At 45.7% G+C, this 20,040-nt stretch overlaps 2 protein-coding genes across 3 annotated transcripts; one reads left to right on the top strand and one right to left on the bottom strand.

Moving 5' to 3' along the window:
* The first annotated feature begins 120 nt into the window (after positions 1–120).
* Positions 121–3,111, top strand: LOC136549835 (uncharacterized). Its single transcript, XM_066541259.1, has 4 exons — positions 121–283; positions 1,299–1,931; positions 2,368–2,466; positions 2,617–3,111. Exons 1-4 carry the CDS (start codon positions 122–124, stop codon positions 2,965–2,967), a joined length of 1,245 nt encoding a protein of 414 aa, XP_066397356.1. The 5' UTR covers position 121; the 3' UTR covers positions 2,968–3,111.
* A 517-nt stretch (positions 3,112–3,628) lies between these two features.
* On the bottom strand, positions 3,629–11,620 carry LOC136549837 (uncharacterized). 2 transcript variants are annotated; one of them, XM_066541263.1, is made up of 9 exons: positions 11,468–11,620; positions 10,850–10,919; positions 10,183–10,546; positions 5,497–5,568; positions 5,345–5,409; positions 5,092–5,242; positions 4,911–4,988; positions 4,738–4,827; positions 3,629–4,037 (listed from the first exon to the last, which is right to left on the bottom strand). In XM_066541263.1, exons 3-9 carry the CDS (start codon positions 10,441–10,443, stop codon positions 3,912–3,914), a joined length of 843 nt encoding a protein of 280 aa, XP_066397360.1. In that variant the 5' UTR covers positions 10,444–10,546; positions 10,850–10,919; positions 11,468–11,620; the 3' UTR covers positions 3,629–3,911. The 2 variants fall into 2 exon arrangements, with proteins under 2 accessions (XP_066397360.1, XP_066397361.1); XM_066541264.1 differs by lacking the exon at positions 10,850–10,919.
* Between the last annotated feature and the right edge of the window lie 8,420 nt (positions 11,621–20,040).

Raw genomic sequence — 20,040 nt, 5'->3', positions numbered from 1 at the left:
TGAAAAATAGAAGTTGTAAAGGTAGAAGTACTATTCGTGTAATATCCTATAGATCGAGAGTCCGAATAGCAAAAAAGAAGTTAACCCTTCTTGCCCGGCCCTCGTGTTGGCGGCGGCGGCGATGGCGACGTCAGCGAGCGCGTCCGGCGAGTGGCTGAAGGGCGCCCTGCAGGGACTTCGGGAACGTAAGGGAAGCTCGCTGGAGTTCGACTCGGATCTCATCTCGGGCCTCGTGTCCTTCTGCGAGCTCGCGCCTCCCTCCGACGCCACCAGCTATCTCGAGGTTCGTTCGCCAGTGTCCATCCATTAGGACGGCTTGTGTATTGGGCGCTTACTACTCTGGCGTGGTCATTCTGATCGGAGTTTGTCTAGAGTGCTCGTACCTGGCGCAACGGCCTGATCGGATCGCCGGTACTATGTCGTTCTCGGATTAGGGTTTGCTTGATTTGAGCTTGCTGAAGAAAAAAGTAGTTTTAAATAGCATGATCGCCAGTTTATTGTGATTGTCTAGGATGTTTGCTGCACTGCATCCCTCCCAGACTGCTGTGCTGATGGGGTTTGAGTTGATTGATTGATCTGAAGTGCCTCAGCTTCATGTTACTGGGAGTCTAATTTTCTATAATGGGTGCAAAATTCAAGTGCATCAATTAAATGTCCCGTCATGAGTGAAATTTATATATCCTAATGCAGTATTGTAAGCGCCATTGGGTGTCATGTAGTGTCCAGGGCATAACGAGATGTTGATCATGGTCTGTTACTCATTGTGAATTTTGGTCAAAACTATCTGGTTTCTTTAAGGCTTGATGTGGAGGTAGATTACTATTTCCATTGCCATTTTTCCATTGCCTTCTCATGCTGATGCAAAATCATGTGCTGTTTGTCATTTCTCTGATTGGCACGTGTGTATTATTATTCTCTTCAAAATCAACATGTTTCTCAGTGTAATATGTTATGTCTCTTTATGTTCATCTCGAAGTTGAAAGGGTGAACTACTACTACACACGCTCAGCCCAAATACCCATGAGGCCATGTTAATTTGTGCCCTTAGCATTTTTTTCCCTTTCTTTCTCATTTATCTTTTTCTTGAAACTAAGTTCCTCGGTTGGCCAGTTTGCATTACTTCATTAGTACTGATGTTGCTCAGTCTCTCCTTCCATTAATTCTTTTGTTTTGTTGTATGTGTTTTGTACCACTTGTTTTCTTGTCACGTCATATTTACATCAGGCACAAATGTTGAGACCACTGTAGCTTAGTTGTACATAAACATTTATCATGGTTTGTACTTTTTAATGGTGCAGAATTTTATTGGAAAAGAAGCTGCTCAGGACATCATTCAAGAGTACTTGAGGAGGAGGGGTCACATTGGTTCCTCAAATGGAACTGAGAGCTTTCAATCATCTAACCTTCAGCCTTATGTTAAGCCATCGGCTGGTGCAGCAACTACACAGACAAAGAAACAAACACGCACGCAAAAAGATTCAGCATCTTCTTCTAGTCAGAGTTCCAAGAGTCAATCAGAAACTGCAGAATCACAACTTCCTTCCAAGAGAGGTTCAAAAAAGAAAGGAGCAAAGGCTATTTCCCTCGCTGAGGCAGCAAAAGGTTCTATTGTCTTCAAGCAGGGGAAACCTTGTTCATGCCAAGCACGACAACATAACCTTGTCAGCAACTGCTTATCATGTGGCAAGATTGTGTGCGAACAAGAGGGCGAGGGACCCTGTAGTTTCTGTGGTGCACTTGTCTTGAAGGAAAGTAGCACTTATGCTGGTTTAAGTGATGCCGGGTTACCTCTTTCAGAAGCAGAAGCTGCAGCTGAAGCTTATGCAAAGAGGCTTGTTGACTATGATAGAAATGCTGCAGCAAGGACTAAAGTTTATGATGACCAAAGTGACTATTATGAAATGGAAGGAAACAGTTGGCTGTCTTCAAAGGTAAGCCACATTCGATTCTCTGTACTTGATAGTTCTATTCCATCCCTTGTGGATCATACATGCTCATATTCTGCTCCACGCCTCCACCCATTGATTTGTTTTTCTTTGTTATGTCTATGCTAAGCCTTAACGCCTACGGACATTTCATACCAAGAGCTTGATATATAATGCGCGAAGTACATCAAATCCTGATATGAGAATTACTTTATTATAAGATTTATAATGGCAGAGTATTCCTTCTAGTTAGTTTTAATGATTTCCAGAGCTAGCTTTGTTTCCATAGCGAACTCATACTTGTTCTCCCTAAAAAAATGTAAGAACATGTAACTTCAAGGACAAGACAATAAGTTATTGTGCGTTTTTTTAGATATAGACATGTCCCATTTGAGATACATTCAAAAATGCTAACTGTAGCTACCCATTTTTCACACTCCAGGAGAGGTCAGTCCGAAAGCAGCAGCAAGAGGAAGCTGAGGAAGCAGCTAAAAGCCAAAAGGGGAAAGTGATTGTTACATTTGATTTGGTGGGCCGTAAGGTAACTAGTTGTTCCTGCTGGACAGCAGTACTTTGCAACCTCTGTTTTCTTCCAACCTAACCTCAAGATATCTGTGCTTAGTTGAATTTTTGTATAGAAGCTCTGGCAGAACATTTGGATGTAGACGTAATTTGAAAATGTTTTTTTCAGGTGATTTTGAACAAGGATGGAACTACTGAGCTGGAAACAGAGCACCCGATCATGCGACCGTCTGAAGAGAAGGATCAGAGCCACCGCATACAGCCCAACCCCACAATCAGAGAGCAACCAGTGTTTGTCGAAACAGGTCCAGTTAAGCCAAAAACCGACCGAGCAAAACAGAGCAAGAGACTTGCCAAGAATGGTCTGTGCCTGGAGGTAACCGAACGGCTGCAGCATGATGACAAGGACATGGAGAGCATTCTGAGTGGCAAGGTGAAGAAGGGTGATCACCTGGCTTACAGTTCCTTCGGTCAGGCACGTGAAGGGGATGATGTTGAATGCTCCCGGGATTTTGACTGAGCCTTTACTTATGCAAAATCATGGTGAGGTAAAAAGAAAACATGAAACAGCCTGTAAAGTTGCTATGTTCCTCATCCAGCTACATATGCAATGGTACCTTTCGGACCTAATTCCCTGCAAAATGCAAATGTGACAATGGCATCTCGTGACCATGCTTTCAGTTCAACTTTATTTGCATAGTACTTGATGCATAAGTCGCAATAACTATAACGAGGAAGAAAAACACTGTTAGCTACAGATCCCGCTTCGTTCTACACGAACACGATGTGGCCTACGTCTTCGTCTCGTTTCTCGCATCAATCACCTTCAAGCTCTCTGCCTGGTTTCTCCAATGACGCCCCGAACTTCGTCACCAATAGGCAATAGCCAACGTCCTGCCACCTTGTTGCCTTGCTCACTCGCCATCACCATCGGTGGTTCCTTGCCGCATGACGGCCAGAAGTTGAAGACGACCGCTCATAGGCCGTATGGGGCCGAGGATCAAGCGGAGGGAACAATGTGTGAACAAAAACAATATTGTATTTTATAGCGCGCGCGACATGTTTTCCCTTGCTACATTCTTCTCCCGATCCACCATGTTCTGCTCTCCCCTAGATGGGCAGCTCTGGCTGACTTTCAGACACCACCTCAAACAGACTTTATAAAATTTTGACAATTCGGGTGATCAGAATTCAATTTTGGACAATTGTGTAGATCATACAACCCAGATGTCTGTTAAGTTATATATACACACACCCCGTTACTCCCGGGCCGACATGCAAAATGCACTGGCCAACTCGCAGAACACGCATCTTCACACTCAAGTACATTGATGACAGGAAACTTGGGCAGAAATTATCTGGTTCTGCACTAGACAGCAGCCATAAAGAAATCCTTGGGGAACCTATCGAAATAAGCGATCTGCGGCCCGCTGCCGCAGCCAGCCACTCCATAGATAGATATAATTATGGCTGCGGTGGTTCATGCTGTGGTGTGGCCGGGGAGTCCGGTGCGATGGTGAAGTGCACTCCCCTTCCTTGCCCCGACTGCAGGATGAATGCCACCTCCGTTGCAGCAAGAGCAGCTGCCTCCTGGACAGACACAATAGGCAATTAGGGATTTACAGAAGGCCCTAGAGCTGCACTGGATGCAGCAAATAGCCAAATTAACAAGGAAGCACAAAAGGCGATGCAGATTTTCATTCTAAAACTGAATTTTCATCAAATCAGTTTACCAATTTTTTGGTCGCACAGGTCACAACTAACCGTCAGTTTCAATTTCAACCATGTTTAGTCAATTATAATCAGTACTCCCTCCGTTCCAAATTATAAGTCGCTTTGACTTTTTTGGTACATCCATTTTGCTATGCATCAAGATATAATAATATGTCAAGATACATAGCAAAATAGATAAACCAAAAAAGTCAAAGCTACTTATAATTTGGAATGGAGGGAGTAGTAAAGACTGATTAGGTTGCATAGCTTAGTTCCTGATCTTGATTTTCATGATGTGCATGACAAGTCAAATTCAAACAACTAGTAAAGTACTCCTCTATTCCAAATTATAAGACATTTTGGCTTTTCTAGATACATATTTTTTGCTATGTATTTAGATATACACTATGTCTAGATGCATAATAAAAGCAATGTATTTGGAATGGAGGGGGTATTAAATGTCAACTCAATTTCAATGCATTTAGAGTATGGCAAGGAATATGTTAGGTGTTCCCAAAACCTTCTAAAAAATAAGAAAAGGAAGATGCAGATATTCACTTTAGAAATTGTAACTGACCTGTCTCTGCCTGCGGCGCTGTAAGATACTAATTGCCCAAGCCATAATGTAGAATGGTAGCAGGAAACCAGCAGCACGCAATAGAAAAAGCTATCAATTGCAAACCATCAAAATACCAAATGTTAATATATGATATGAACAGTATATATTTTCAAGATGATTATTTCACTTACTGAAAACATTGCTGAAGTGTCGTCATCATCTTCATCAGTTAGAGTCAGTGCGTGTCTCAACAATAAGAGAGCCATTAACTGAAACATAAAAAAAGGGTAAATTGGATGTTACATATAAATAAGAAAACCCTGTTGTTTTAAGTGGCAACAATATAAATACATCTGTTTTGTAGTTACTCACAACAAGAGCAGCAGAGCGGCAAAAGGCAGCAGTGCTGGCATTTGTGGCAGAATAATCATCATATTCAGCTTCCATGATGTGGTTTTGTGCCACTGCAAGTATCCTAGGATCACGCAAGTCAAATGCAGTACCAGTAATAGTCCACCCACCACTAGGAACCACGGAGAAATGAGAGGTGATGACAAACAGTTAGAAGAAAATTTATTACATAAGTATAGAACAACTTAAGAATAAAAAGGGCATTATGCCCTACCTTATATCAATGGTAGTTTCATCAGGATGAGCTCTCGGAGGTGCAGTGTACCCATGTTCATAAGGCTGCAGATAGTATTTTTCAACACAATTTAGTATTAAATGACATCCATGAAAATGGCATAACAATTAGTTGTTCATAACTTAAATCACCTCATGACATATTTCACATGTTACATCTCCTTTCTCATTGCACCATCGTTGTACACATGCCCGATGAGCATACTGCATAGCAAAAACTAAAAGCAAGTTAGAGGATACAGAAAACGCTCTTAAAAAGTAATAGCATAAAAAAATCATGGTACATCTATTTAACACATTATTGTCTGACAAATCAGGGAAGCATGACAAAAACAACCAACTCAAAGTTTAAACCTATTCAGCTAGATGTAAGAAAAGGTACGGCCAAAATTATTGGGAGGCAGGTTCACAGATCGAATTATCCTGGTAACTTCAAATCCAGTCTATCCCACATACTTGTTACAAAATCACAGTTAGTCATATCATAAAATTAGCTTTATCCAACCAAGTACTGCCCACAACTCGAGATAAGGTACTATGATAAAGGGCAGACCCCGTGTCGGAGGCTCCCACATGAGTGGGGTCTGGGGAAGGGATAAACCGAGACAAGCCTTTCCCCCGCAAAATCTGCGGAGAGGCTGCCTCGAACCCACGACCTGGTGACTCAGTGAGACAGCTCTCACCACTGCACCAGGCCTGCCCTTCAAATTAAAATGTTTGGGTACTATGATAATAGGGAAATTATATTTAAGTTTTATACCCAAAATGTTTGGGTATTTTTAGGCTGTCTTAAATTAAAATGCTAATAACATATTGTAAAGTTGACCCTGTCTTCCATAACAAGCAGTTTTTTATTCCATGGCTAGTGGGTTCATGCAAAGTGCAATATTGGCAAATTGCTGGATGAAAGATTGTGATATCTTGATGCGTTGAAATGGCACACATTTCACTCCGGAACGGGCAACTATTATCTTCAGTTGATAAAATTATGAAATTGTACATATAATGTTGGACTCATTTTGTGCTGATACTGAAACGAGCTGTGTGCGGGATGGTCACTTGGTCCCATGCGGCGACGTGGGGGCAACCTGTCTAGGGTTTCCCCCGCCACCGCCGCCGACATCGCAGCTCCGGCAATTGATCCACCAGCGAAACCTCCTCCACGCCTCTCCCCTTTCACTTCGCACAGTCCTCCACCAATTCCATCTCACATGCCCCTGCATCTCCTCTGGTCGCCACTCCCCAACCAGCTGAATCAGATGCCGCTGGTGCTCGAGAGATCGCCACTGGTCGCCTCCCTCTCCATCACCATGGGGACAAGCTGCCGCTCCCCCTCGTCAGTAACCACCAAGACGGTCATATACCTCTCCACCACTGTCGGTATTGGCAGCGGACCTCCACCATCAGTCGATGCCCACACCATCCATGAAGATGAGGGTGTGTGCAGGGAGGTGAGGTGGTCACTGGACTCCACGCTGCTGGTCACCACCCTCTCCACCACCACGGGGACAACTCCCCCATCGGTTGTCAGCTCGCTGGTCACCTCCCACTCCACCGCTGCGGCAACTAGTATCAGACCTCCCGCATCGGTTGTCGCCCTCAGCACCAATTCCTTTGAGTGTGTGCAGGGAGGTGAGGTGGCCTCCTCGAGGAATAGGCTATCACATTCTAGTTCAGCGCCATCACTATCTCTTCCTCGCCGATCATCGCATCAACAAGTGTATCCTCTAGCATCGCGCTTCTCCATTGCCACCAAAATCTCAGCATCAAGGTGCATGCTTGGTGCCTACTGATCTGATTGGTCGATGCTTCATGCTGCGAACTACAAGAATGCATCTCACTGCTTCCACTGTAAGCAGGAAGGTCACGAAGCTAGGCATTGCAAGCAGCCTCAGTCACCTAAGAGTCCCCAAATAGGTCCTCAGTTGAGCGGCTGTCAAAAGTTGCTCCTCCCTGAGCCACCCCCATCACTTGATTCTCCATCTTCAGTTCCTTTAGATGCTGCTGCTACGCCTTCAATTCTGCCTGTCCATGACGCAGCTGGCATTTTACATGAGCTGGAATTGCCATTCCACGCTACAATAAACAGGAAGATAAATACTAGTTTGACCAACTCGCCCATTTATCACATGTCTATGTATCTCCCTCACAAAACAGTGATTAATGATATGGATAAAGTAAGAAGAACCTTCTTTTGGCAAGGTGGGAGTGTGAAGAAAAAAACTCCCTCAGTTCCAAATTATAAGACGTTTTGGCTTTTCTAGATACAATTGTTTTTACCATGTATCTAGAAATAGTGTGTATCTAAATGCAATAATGCATGCGAAAGTTATGTATCTAGAAAAGTATGTTCTGGTACAAAGAAAGGAGGATTGGGCATTAAAGATATCAGAAAGTTAAATCTAAGTCTTCTTGCTAAATGGTGGTGGAAATTAGAACAGGAAACTGGGATCTGGCAAGACATTATCAATCCAAATATATAAAAGGGAAGCCTATTCCTCTGATAACACACAATCAAAATAATTGTCCTGTTTGGGCTGACCTACTCAAGGTCAGATCGCTGTATCTCCAGGGTAGGAAAGTAAAAAATAGAAATGGCAAAAACAACCAGTTTTGGAAACCCTTGCTTTCAGTGAACCAATGATTCAGAGATATCCTGTTCTTTTCTGTTTATGTGAAGAGCAAGATTGATCAGTGGCGCAAGTTAGAAGGATTTTCAGTTGAATTTTAGACGTTAGTTGCCTTGGGAACTTAGCTCTGTTTGATCCCAGATTCAATCACAGGCAGGAATTTTGTTTTACAGGAGGGAGACTATCTCCTGTAGACTTGAAAAAAAAGTGGCAAGTTCTCAGTAAAATCTTAATACAATGCTTTAAGAGCTGGTGATGTGGATTCTAAACTTTTAATCATAAGTTGATCTGGAAAGAAAGTCCCTGCTAAAATAAAAACCTTTATGTGGCTTATCAAGAACAACACAGCCTCACCAAGGACAACATGATCAAAAGAAACTGATCAGGTGACCCAAAATGTTATTTCTGTGAGCAAGATGAATATATTTCTCATTCTTCTCTAGTTCTATTGTCCCATTGCTAAGGTGGTATGGTCAGTGGTTGCTCAGGTTATTGGCACCTCTGATATTCCCTCCAATTTAACCCAATGTTGGTCATAGATTAAGAAATGGTTACCCCATGGGGCTATGTTCTACACTTTTGGTATTGCTGCCATATGTTGGTCTATCTGGAAAACTAGGAATAAAGCTTGCTTTGAGAACAAATTGATCAAGAACCCGTTGAAAATAATATGTTATGCCTGTGATCTAATGAATTACCGGACAGGTTTATACCCAACAAAGACTCGGGAGAAACTTGTTTGAAGGCATTAACATCATGCTTCAGGTGGCGACAAAGTTACTTGCTGACTCCAAGAACAGAGGACAACTCCAGCTTAAGGACGACAAGAGCCAGGATGAAGAGGAAGATAATGCTTGAAGTCGAGCTGTGATATGAGGATTTTTTGTGGTAGTGGCTGATGTGCCTGGAGTTGGCCTTATGTCTTTTGAATCATGGTCTATGATCTGTGTAATAGCGAGTTTATTAGCCTTAAATTGTTTGTTGCTTGACTTTCCTTTCTATGTCGGGGTTGAAGGTCTGAAGCAGACTTTTCAATCCCACTTCATAGGATTGAAACTTATGTCTATCTAAACTATCTTTGCTCGCATCTGTAACCATACTGTTGTATTTATGTTGATACAATGGAAATGGGTTATCCTCGGTTAAAAAAAAATGGAGTGCAAGGATGTTCTATCACAGGCTTGGGTCGCCATCACTGCTGGTTCTTGCCCATCGTTGTCGCCGGCACAGGTGCGCTGAATTGTCATCCAATGTGATGAGGCTCCAACATGTGTGACCACTGACCACCTCGGTGCTGGATTCATGGTCTCACCTTGAATCCATTGATGATTGGGGCTTGAATTCAATGGTTGAGTTTCGCATCACAAATGGGTGGGATTCAATGATCCTGGAAGCATCTATATGTAGCACCTTTATTGGTAGCCCAGGATTGTGGCTGTGACACCACATCCATTGGGATCTGAATCCCATCACGGTTTGAGTATTGTCGTTTTCGTGTGTTGCCTTGCGGGCATCTTTTAGTGGTTGCTTTGGTCATGTAACGTTGTTGTCTTGATAGTAAGGCCGTGTAAGGTTGTTGTTTCGGTCGTTGTGGTCGTGTGAGGTGGTTGCTACTTGGCAATTTTGGACATTCTTCTCTCTTAATGCAATGACATGCAGGTCTTCTGCATGTTCAGAAAAAAAAAAAGATACAGTGCTGACAAAATATCTTGATCTAATCTCATGTCCATTAGTCCCTAGATATTGCCTGTGATATGTTTTGATTCTTGGTACAGCATCTACTATATAAGATTAGTATTCAATCTAATTTGTTGAATCTGGGACCTAATCAATAGACAATAATTGTCAATGCTCAATGCACAAAATGAATTAAAGAGGGAAAGAGAATACGCCAAGCAAGGTACATAAGAGTATAACACCACAAGATTCCCATCCGCAACTTACTAATGGCAGAACAGAAGTGTACCATTGAGGATTTGAGGACATAATGTACAGTATAGCTGAGCGACTAATCAGGTATAGCCCTGAGTTAGGGGGAGACTAATGCAGTAATTCTGTAAGCAATAGAGTGTTGTATGGGCATATATAGGACAGAAGGAGAAACACTTGACACTTCAGATAATAATTAGATATGGAGTATAATGATCTATCCACAATATATGAATAAGACAAATGGAGTAACACGAACCTTTAGACTGCCAGTGCAAGCACATGGACTCTCTAGATTTTTAATACTATCTTCCTCCTGACAAATGCGACACTCCACCACCTGCAGAAGAGGTTCCTCTTCAGAAACCATGCTTTCTCCCACTGCTAAAATGGCATGAGCCATGGAGGGTGGATGTGCAATGGTTTCCCCAGATGATTTATTCTTGATGACTGCCCCAGTGACCGCATTTGGCTCAGGAATGCTTAGGTCATCAATATTGAGCATTAGATGTTCCTTCATTGTTGCAAATAACTAATAAACCTTCCAGCAAAAGAATTCTTGTAGAAATGCTAGATCAGCAGAGAGTTCATAATCTAGTAGCTAGACCAGGCTTAGCATCCCGCTGAAAAAAAAGGACAGGTCAGCTGATGACATTATTAATTAGAAAGACATATACACCCTGCTTGGCACAGTCCAGCTCCAAGTTCCACCTTAAATCTGGAGTTTGTACTAGAATCAAGAACCTTGAGACTCTATTTTTTTTTGTCTAGAATAGAAAGAAAACCATTCAGGTGTGCGTGTACCCATAGCTCCAGATTCACAAATTTCTGGAGCTAGGAATACCCAACTCCATGAAATCTTGGAGCTGGAAAACTGCCAAACAGGGTCATAGAATAACTGAAGCAGCAGAAGAAATTTGCCTAACCTTGTGAAACGAGGCACCAGAATCCTTGGTGAAAGAGGAAAGAGGCACTAATACTCTGAGCTCCACGTTTCTGCCCAATAAATTATTTATCATTACAAAACAACTTCACAATTTTTTTCTTCAACGTTGAAGGCATTTGAAAACTAGCATCCTAGATGAGACAAGTCGAATGGATATGAATAAATTAATTGTTCTGCAAACAGTAATGTTCCTCCCAATTCCCATGAAACTACTTCAATCTGGACATTTCAAGCAATAAGTTTGTTTCCTCAGAGAATATAAATCTAGCATTCTGAGATGCCCCTCACAATTTCATCCACAATGATAATCAACAGAAGGAATACATACCTTCAATACAAAATTTTATCCAAAATGCACATTCGTAAATTTGATCATTTGCCTGTCCTAATCTCGGCACGATTAAATTCCCACCACAAGCTACAAACAGGGAAAACTAAATAATACTAGAAGTGCAAAGCAAGCAACATGGCTGCCTCTAAATCGAAGTTAGCAGGCACAATACACGTACTTGGGGTCAGATCCGAAACCAAAAGCTTAGGTTAAGGTTGGGGGTGCTCCGTTTCGCACAGCAGAATGGAATCGAAGGGGCGGGCATACCTGGTGGGTGCTCGTCGCCGGCGAAGGGCCCGACGAAGACCTGGTGAAGGGCGGCGCCGCTCGCCCAGTTGTGGCCGCCAGGAAAGGAAGGCCACGAGACAGACGGGGGCGTGAATGGGAGAAGGTAAAAGGAGGGGCGAACGCAACAGGCGGCGAGGCGCTCGGAAAGTCGGGAGTAGCCCTGGATAACGAGCCGGCTCGGCTCGTTTGGGCTCGGCTTGCTCTGGCTCGTTAAGATAACGAGCTAGCTCGGCTCGGCTCGTTATCCTAACGAGCCAGAAAGCCAGCTCGGCTCGGCTCGTTAAAAGCTCGAGCTGGCTCGTTAAGCTCGCGAGCCAGGTATAAAAAATACACAAAATATAATATTTGTATTTATCTAAAGTTTGAGAATAATAATAATACAAAAGAAATGCATCTAGACCAGTTACCAGTCAATTTATAGGGTCTAGACCAGTTACCAGTCAATTGGAAAGTGCAAGACATGAAGTAATACAAAAACTAATACAAGTTTTGATACTTTTTTTTCCTGAAAGCTTGGCTCGTTTAGCTCGCGAGCGGCTCGTGAGCTGGCTCGAGTTGGCTCGTTATAGCTAACGAGCTAAAATCTTGGCTCGGCTCGGCTCGTTATCATAACGAGTCGAGCCGAGCCGAGTCGAGCCAGCCACGAGCCGAGCGAGCTAACGAGCTTCGAGTTTTTCGTCCAGCCTTAGTCGGGAGCTTATGGGTGTGTTTTTTTTCTTTTTTTTTTGAAGATTCTATTTTTATTTCATTTTATTTTTAAAAAAATGTGATAGTTTTTTATTTATGCCTCTAAATTATTATGATATTTATATTTATATCTATATCTATTTGGATTATTTGGAAACCAACAAATGGAATTATCTTTGACAACAAACTATGCAACCTTAGAGCAGTCCCAATGAAAAAAACTAGTAGTTTCTATAACATAGGATACCGCACTAAAAAAGTACTGCTTTCCAACCCGTGGTTTCTATGAGTAATAATTATTTTCTCTTTCTCTCTCCCAACTTTATCTTCTTCCTCCAATGGGAGTGTGACACGAGCTCCCTAAAAACTGGTGGTTTCTCCCCAATGACGATTTCATGGTTTCTTGGTGCATTGGGTCAAGAGTAGACCTGATTTCTTCAGGAAGAAACCATTTCTATGATTTTTGCTCTCTTTCTTCATTAATTACGTTGCCATGTCAGCGTTTTGCCTACGTGGCAAGTCATTTAATGATAATAGAAACCATTATCAATGCACCATTGAGACTGCCCTTAGGAAATTGAAGTGTATCTTCGAGAAAAGAACCTGAATTAGCGTGTATCAGGGCCAAGCATGGTCTAAAAGATGCGGTGATAGTGGGGTTAGTGGCCACAGCAACAAAAAAAAGTATAGAATGATTCATCAGTTATATTACAAGTTACTCCTATGTTGGCTATTTCAATAAGCTCCTTCCTTTGAGCAATGAGGAGTGACATTCCTTTAATTTCTCATGAGTTCCAATTAGAGTCTCATGAGTAGCCAAATACTCATCAAGGATTTGCTCAAGAGCTTTGTGCCTTTTGCGCAACTACTTCAATTCTTCCCTCTTCTTATTCACGAGAGAATGGGCCCCTTGCTATACCTATATGAGTCCCTCCTTAGAGGGCTCCCCATTCTCACTATCACTCACATTATTGCTCTCATCATATTGTACCCTTGCCCCCCTGGCCATGAAGTATTAATGGTGATGCCGGCAAGTGACATGGTTATGGTAGGACTCTGAGTTGTATTTGGCAGTATAGGGCAAAGTTGGAATAGGACTCTATAACCTGACCTCCTCATAAATATGAGAGGAGGGTTGCTGTAACCATGATGACAGCAGCAGGTTCGCGGGAGGGCGGCAACATTTTTGCCGGGACCCTAGAGTGGCCATTGTTGCTGGTATTAGGAGGAGCGTCTATAGTCATCCCTAGAGATGTAGGCTTCATCTGAACCTCGTTAACAAATAACGTGTCTCTGGTGTCGTCTATGATCTTGTATATTCGTTTCGGTAGATTCAATTGACACTTTCATGCATGAAGATTAGCAGTCATCTAGTCGCTGTGAGGGCTAATTTCCAACATGCAAGACTATGAAGGCTCTTGGAAGCACCCGCGAAGGCCCACAACGAAGGTCTCGAAAAAGACCAATGTCTCGAGGAGCACTATGAAGCCTTAGGAGGAGCCCTCGAGGGATCATCCACGAAGGCTATGGTGAGAACCTTTAGGTTACTGTCACAAAGATTTCAGGAAGCCTTCAGGAAGATGATTCTAGGAGAGCCCAACGTCCCCAGCTAAAAGAAGATGACCCAAGAAGCTCAATGGCCCAACTGGGGCTGCCAGGGAGCCCATTAGACAAGGTGGTTTGAAGGGGGAATGCCCCCTTATGCCCTTGTGACTGCAACTATAAAAGCCCTAGAAATATTCTAGTATATTCTATAGTAGGTAAAGAGCGTTTTTACTAGAAAATACGTGTAATCGTACCCTATAAAAAGGGAGCTCGGATCAAAAAAAAAGATTTCATTGGTGAAACACTAATTTCCTCGACGCATAGGTAATCGTGTCTATTGCCCCTAAGGTTCAAGCCTTTGGGTCTGAGCCTCCGAGCCAACATAGAGGCCTATATTGCACATCCTTGCCTTCATTGTCATCGAATCCAAATGCTATAATCCGCGTCGACCAGCCGCAGTGACAAGAGAGTTGGCTCGTGTGTTCGTCGACCTTGACTTTGGTCGTTGTCATCGTATCTTGATGCGAGAATGCACGTCGGTTCACTGTAGTGGGCGGACTGTTGTCCTACATGTCAGTAAACCTCAACTTTGGTCGGTGTTCGGCAAGTGGTACTGTCGGTGCGAAAAGTGAACAACAAGTAAATATTTATAGTTTTGTCGTGCGTTGTGATCGGATGTGGCCTAGCACTCAATGACATAGGATTTATACTGGTTCAGGCAATGTGCCCTACGTCCAGTTTCAGTCGGTCGGTGACTTTATTCCTAAGCCCAGGTGTTCGAAGTTTGTTATGGGGGTTACAAACAAGTAGGAATAAGAAGGGGGTGTTAAAGGCCCGGTCGAACTCTGAACCGAAGGGCCGAGAGTGACGACAGCTCTAACGTGCGCTAAGTATTAGAGCATATGCTCTGTGTAGCTTTAGAGTTCTAGAGCTATTGAGCTATTCGAGTTCTCAGGTCCTCGAGTGCTCGAATCGTCTAACTTCTCTTTTTTGAGAGCAAGAGAGCTAGAGAGCTTTTTAGGAGAGAGCTCATCCCCTTTTATAGTCGAAGGGGGTGGCCTTACAAGTCAGAGAAAGAGAGAGAATATATACGTGTACTACCTATTACCCATGTTGTCGGGTACGAGACGGTCGTCGGCGCCCACAATACTACTTATGTCTAGATGCTTGTGGTAGGCTCTATCGTGTTTGCCTGGTATGGCAAATATTGTCGTCTACAATACTATTTATGTTCTGACACACCTAGCAGGTTGCATAGTGCCCATCTGGCATAGACTGGTGGCACCATCCTGCAGGTGCATAGAGTATAGCAGGGTATGGTCCTCAGTATTGCGGTTTGACTTGAGCGCCTTACCTTATCTGCTCTGCCTGATCCCTGAGCTCTCACCGAGCGAGCGTCTCCAGTCGGTCGTTCCCAGTTGGCCTCGACCATGTCGGTCAGAGAAGAACCGTGAGCAGAGGTCCGGCATATCTTTGGTCGAAAAAGGAGGTTGGAGTCAGACGGTGTCCCCACCTTGTCTAGGCCTTTCGGCCAGGGACTGAATCATTCTCCCAGCCTATCATTATGTATCTAGGCTGGCCCAGGAGGCGCACATTGTCGCTACGCCGTCTACTGGGCCGAGTTTTTGCAGGAAAGTGGGTCCATTGGGGACCTTGGGTTTATAAACCTGACTAGAGCCCCTAAGCCCTTTTAGGACTTCTGTGAAGTCATGAAGGGGTTGTTTACACTCATTTCACGAGCGCACCCGATGGGTGTAAGATCATGGGTCACTGTCGGATGAGACAGAGCGCAAACCCAAAGTGTCGTGCGTGGCCGAGGGGTCGGGCGAGATGAGGCACCAACCCAAGCATCGTGCGCCAACCCAAGTGTCGTGCGTGGCCGAGGGGTCGGGCAAGATGGAGCGCCAACCCAAGTGTCAGGCATGGCCGAGGGGTCGAGCGAGATGAAGCGCCAACCCAAGTGTCAGGCGTGGCCGAGGGGTCGGTCTAGTTTCGTGCGTTACCTCATCTATGGTTTCCACAACCGAAGGGGTTGAGCTAACGTCGCTTGCCTCGATGGCTCGAGTGACGTGCTCGGTGAGCTTAATAATGGGTACATCCGAGTGGAATCTGGGTTCATCATTCGTAACAGGGTCGGCATAGCCCTCATGTGATATTCCACTGCTCCTTAACCCGCCTCCCGGTAGATGCATGAGCCATTCCGAAGATTAACTCAAGTGGCCCGCTGGCCTCCCCTCGATGGAGATTATATGGGCATGGCTCGAGGTCAAGATTAAACAAGAAGGTCGAGATGACCCTGTCTGCTTATGAGTGGATCGGGCGAGGGCTATTAGGGCTCATCTGTGTTTTCTCCCCTGTCCCTATTTGACGCAAGGTGGCCTCGAGCCCTTTGCGGGTCGGCCTTTGAACCTCAATCGGTTGTCGCTTATATCGAATGAGGCGACTACCGCTTTCTGACGCAACACAAAGCGTTCTGATGCAACAACTGCATATGCAATACCTAGATGTATGGGATGAATATATGGATGAATGTATAAATGCATGCATGAGAATGGATGAATGAATGATTATGCACTAGAAAACAAAAAAGGAGTTTGGTAAGGTTACCTCGATGGCTTGAGTAATGGGTCTAGGGTGCTCCTATCAGATATGTCCGAATGGGATCCATGTCCATCATTCATGACGGGGTCAACATAACCTACATGAGGCATCCCGCTGCTCCTAACCTGTCTCTCATAGCTGCCCAAGCATCCGATCAACTCGGGTGACCCATTGGTGGGCCCTTCCAAACACTGCCTGGGAAGGCAAAGGATCATTTGTGTGCGGTTGTGCCTTATTTCCTACGCCCAGGTTGTGGTAGTGGTGGGCCCTGGCCAGGCCATGTCCTGCTAACCAGGCGATGTTTCGTCAGGTAGGGCGCGTCCCATCAGCCAGGGCCACATCCAGCCACACGCCTTTCCACATTAAATAGGGGGAAGGGAGAGGATTTTCCTCTAGTTCTTTTGCCTTCCTTCAACCGCTGTCATTCCTCCTTCCTCCTTTTCACCAAGTCTATTCATGTGCCATAGTGGTTTCTAGGAGAGAGCAGGGTAGAGTGAGGGAGAGAAGAACTCATAGATTCATTCATAAATCTGAGGCGTGATGTCGAACTGGAGGCCTTCCAACGTGGATGAGAAGGTGCTCGCCGCCTTCGCCAAGAAGGGGCTCCTCCCATCAAAGGAGGTGGTGCATTGGAGGGCTCCTATGTCGAGAGAAGTTGTTCCACAACCCCGAGCCAATGAGGCCGTCTCCTTCCTCGCCTTCCACGAGCATGGGCTCAGGTTTCCCGCACACTGGTTCCTGCGCAGGCTCCTCAATGAGTGGGGCCTAGAGCTGCAGCACCAAAACTCGACTAGGGTACTACACATTGCCGACTTCATCACCATCTATGAGGCCTTCCTCGGAATGGAGCCGCATGTGGATCTCTTTCAGTGGATCTTCAATGGGCAAGCCCTATCCAAGGGGAAGCCGCCTAGAATCGTGCCGGTTGGGAATTTGCCTTGCAGAAGAAGCCAAAGCCATCGGTCCCCTACCCTGCGTACTCCCTTGTGACTCCAACCGGGGCTGGAACAATGAGTGGTTCTACATAAGGAACCCAGCGGAAGCGCCATTCCCGACGTTCACCGGAAAAAGGCCGTAGAGGAGGGAAAGCTGGTCATGGGTCCCGCCGGTCGACAGAACAAGTTGGAGGTTATCGAGATGGAGCTTCGGAGGTTTATGCAGCATGGCCTCGATGGGTTGTGGATCTTACATACCTTCTTCCACTGTCGGGTCGCCCTATTGGCAGAAAGAACGTGGCCGATGTGGGAATACTCTAACCCGATGGATCTTGAACACACATCGCCGGAGGAGTTGCCAAAGGATGAAGTCTAAAGTTGTCTCTATTGGGTGTTGTAGTTGAGGGATAAAGACTCCCTCGAAGGGATGCTCGGTCCCCTTCATGCCGCAAAGCTATCCAATTTGGTATGCCCCCCTTTTTATGACCTTTTCCTTCTTGTTTTGATGTTTTAATTGATTCCGAGTTGCCCATTTTGAAGGGACTCATGGGCTATAAATCCTGACCGCATCTTCTAAGAGGGCCAGAAGGTGTGGCTTGGCAAGCTGCCTAGAAGGAGACGACGCTTGCCAAGAAGAACAAGAAAGCCAAAAAGGCCTAGAGGAGGTTTGATAAGGAGAAGGAGATCAACCAGCGAGTCCGAGGGGGGGCGAGAGCCAGAGTGATGTGGAGGCGGAGCTTGAGTCGGAGGAGCCCATGGAGATTGATGATGACACAAGTGTCTCGGAGGACAAAGGAGTCAGGGGCGCTGTTGTGACCTCTGTGGAGCACCGTGAGCCCACGGCTGTGTTCGTTGGCGATGGGCATGATGTGGAGATGCACAGTGACGTTCCTGAGTCAAGGAAGCACACTATGAGCAAAGACACTGCCTTCGAACGAGAGGCAAAGCGAGCACGGTCGTCGTGCCCTTCGGAGGCATCATCGGCTTCATGTCCGCCTGCTCTGAGTTTGGTAGAGCACGTCGGTCGGTCGGGGGGATGTGATTGTTCCCCTACATCTTTGGGGTCAGTGCATGTGCACGACCCCCAATGGGGGGATGCCCTGCTAGTTGCTCCCATGGTTTCGCCATGAGCTGGCGATCATGGCCATTCGTAGGCCGATCGGGGATCGGCCGGGTCGGCCCCTCCCTCAATCGATGCGAGGGGGCATGGGTCATGACCCACGAGTGATCCTTTTCCGGTTAGCTCATTGTCAGCCGGTCGAGGCTTTAGGGCTCTGCTGCTTTCATCTAGGTAGGCATTCATGCTCCTTTTTGTTCTCATAGTTGAGTTTTTGAGTGTAACTAACTTGTGCTTGTTTAACAACAGCCAAGGGCTAGCAGGGCTAGGAATCTCCCCACCTCCCGTGCAAGAAGAGTGGAGACCTAGCCTACAACAGGTCGCAATGAGCGGCGGTGGAAGTAGGTTGGTGGCGGCATGACCTTCCCTACTAGGGGTTGCATCTTCCCGACCGATCACGAGAATGGCAGCAGCGACGGTGGTTGTGATGGCGGCGATCCCCATGGTGACGGTGGAGGTCGGGTCAGAGGTGACTCTTGTGGTCCCTCCCTCAATAGTTGAGGAGGAGAGGAGGGAAATCAGGCTCCCTGCCTCGCTCGGCGGAGGAGCACACGGTTCGCCTGCCTAGTCAGAGCTAGAGGGGTCGAGAGGAACCATGGCCAGGCCAGAGGTAGTGCATCCATTGGTGAGTTGTGGAGTCCTAGTGGTGGACATCCCCTTCTCTGGTGAGGAAGATACCAGGGTAGAGCCACCAGCCATCCCGCCATCTCGGGAGGTGGTGATTATCCGGTCATCGCATGATACTACGATGGCTAGATCTTCTAGCAGGTCGGGGGCGACCCGCGAGCTGGTGTGGCCTTGCCTCGATGAGCTGAGAAAGACCTAGTTCATCCTTCGTGATGAGGAGGAGGTGAAGCTCTAGCTCCTACTCGGGGAGAGAGGACTATCGATGGAGTTCGATCTTGCCCTTACCAAGGTGAGGCTCAAGGAGGCCTTGGAGAGGGTTGAGCTCATCCATCAGGCCATGATAGTCGACCTACCATTCATTGTAGAGGTAAGTTCTCTGTGTTTTTGGTATTGTCCTTGACTCCTTGGCCTTTTAATGGTTGTCTCAGCATGCCTACTTCTTGTCTCATAGGATCTAGAGATGATGTCGATCCATAAGTCTTGATTTCTTTAGGAGGAGCATGGTCAAATGGAGTAGAAAACAATGGCATCGCGGCGGGTCAATGAGCTCAGGCACCAGCTAGAGTCCGCCCACCGTGAGTCCTAAGACTGGGTGACCGAGGCATGACAGCACGGGTGGTAGAGCTACATGTGGTTGAGCAAGTGACTCCTGCCAAGCAGGAACTTGATGCGGTGAAGGTCCACTTGGCAGAGACCAAGGTGGCGCTTCAAAAGTCATTAGAGGCTATAGAGGTGAAGCAAAAGGCCCGGTTGGATGCCGAACAAGAAGTGGTTGCGCTCTGGGGGCATATGCTCGAGGTAGAGGAGTCGAACGCTCGATTGCTCGAGATGGTGACCCGGCAAGAGGAAGGGCTCTCCATTCTCGAAAGCGCCCACCTTGGTATGTATCTATTCTACCCTCAATTGATGCCTCGATTTTTCCTTTCCTTTGCTTCTAAATTTGTTGTCTTTTTCTAGAACTAGGTGGAAAGATCGATTCTCTAGAGCAAGAGCTAGAGATGATCAAAGCAGTGGTCGGTTGGGGTGTAGAGGCGCTATCC

This window comes from Miscanthus floridulus, chromosome 4, assembly GCF_019320115.1.
Source record: "Miscanthus floridulus cultivar M001 chromosome 4, ASM1932011v1, whole genome shotgun sequence".
In the NCBI taxonomy this organism is placed as follows: Eukaryota; Viridiplantae; Streptophyta; class Magnoliopsida; order Poales; family Poaceae; genus Miscanthus; species Miscanthus floridulus.
The sequence above is the reverse complement of the archived record's forward strand: the minus strand, read 5'-3'. Positions and strand labels throughout refer to the sequence as shown.

What these genes read in the sequence shown, in the direction of transcription:
- LOC136549835 (XM_066541259.1), top strand. Translation starts at nt 122, where the DNA reads ATGGCGACGTCAGCGAGCGCGTCCGGCGAGTGGCTGAAGGGCGCCCTG. An exon ending in ACGCCACCAGCTATCTCGAG is followed by an intron (nt 284 to 1,298) that starts GTTCGTTCGCCA and finishes TTAATGGTGCAG; the next exon opens with AATTTTATTGGAAAAGAAGC. An exon ending in ACAGTTGGCTGTCTTCAAAG is followed by an intron (nt 1,932 to 2,367) that starts GTAAGCCACATT and finishes TTCACACTCCAG; the next exon opens with GAGAGGTCAGTCCGAAAGCA.
- LOC136549837 (XM_066541263.1), bottom strand. Translation starts at nt 10,443, where the DNA reads ATGAAGGAACATCTAATGCTCAATATTGATGACCTAAGCATTCCTGAG. An exon ending in CATGTGAAATATGTCATGAG is followed by an intron (nt 5,410 to 5,496) that starts GTGATTTAAGTT and finishes TACTATCTGCAG; the next exon opens with CCTTATGAACATGGGTACAC. An exon ending in ACACTTCAGCAATGTTTTCA is followed by an intron (nt 4,828 to 4,910) that starts GTAAGTGAAATA and finishes TGCAATTGATAG; the next exon opens with CTTTTTCTATTGCGTGCTGC.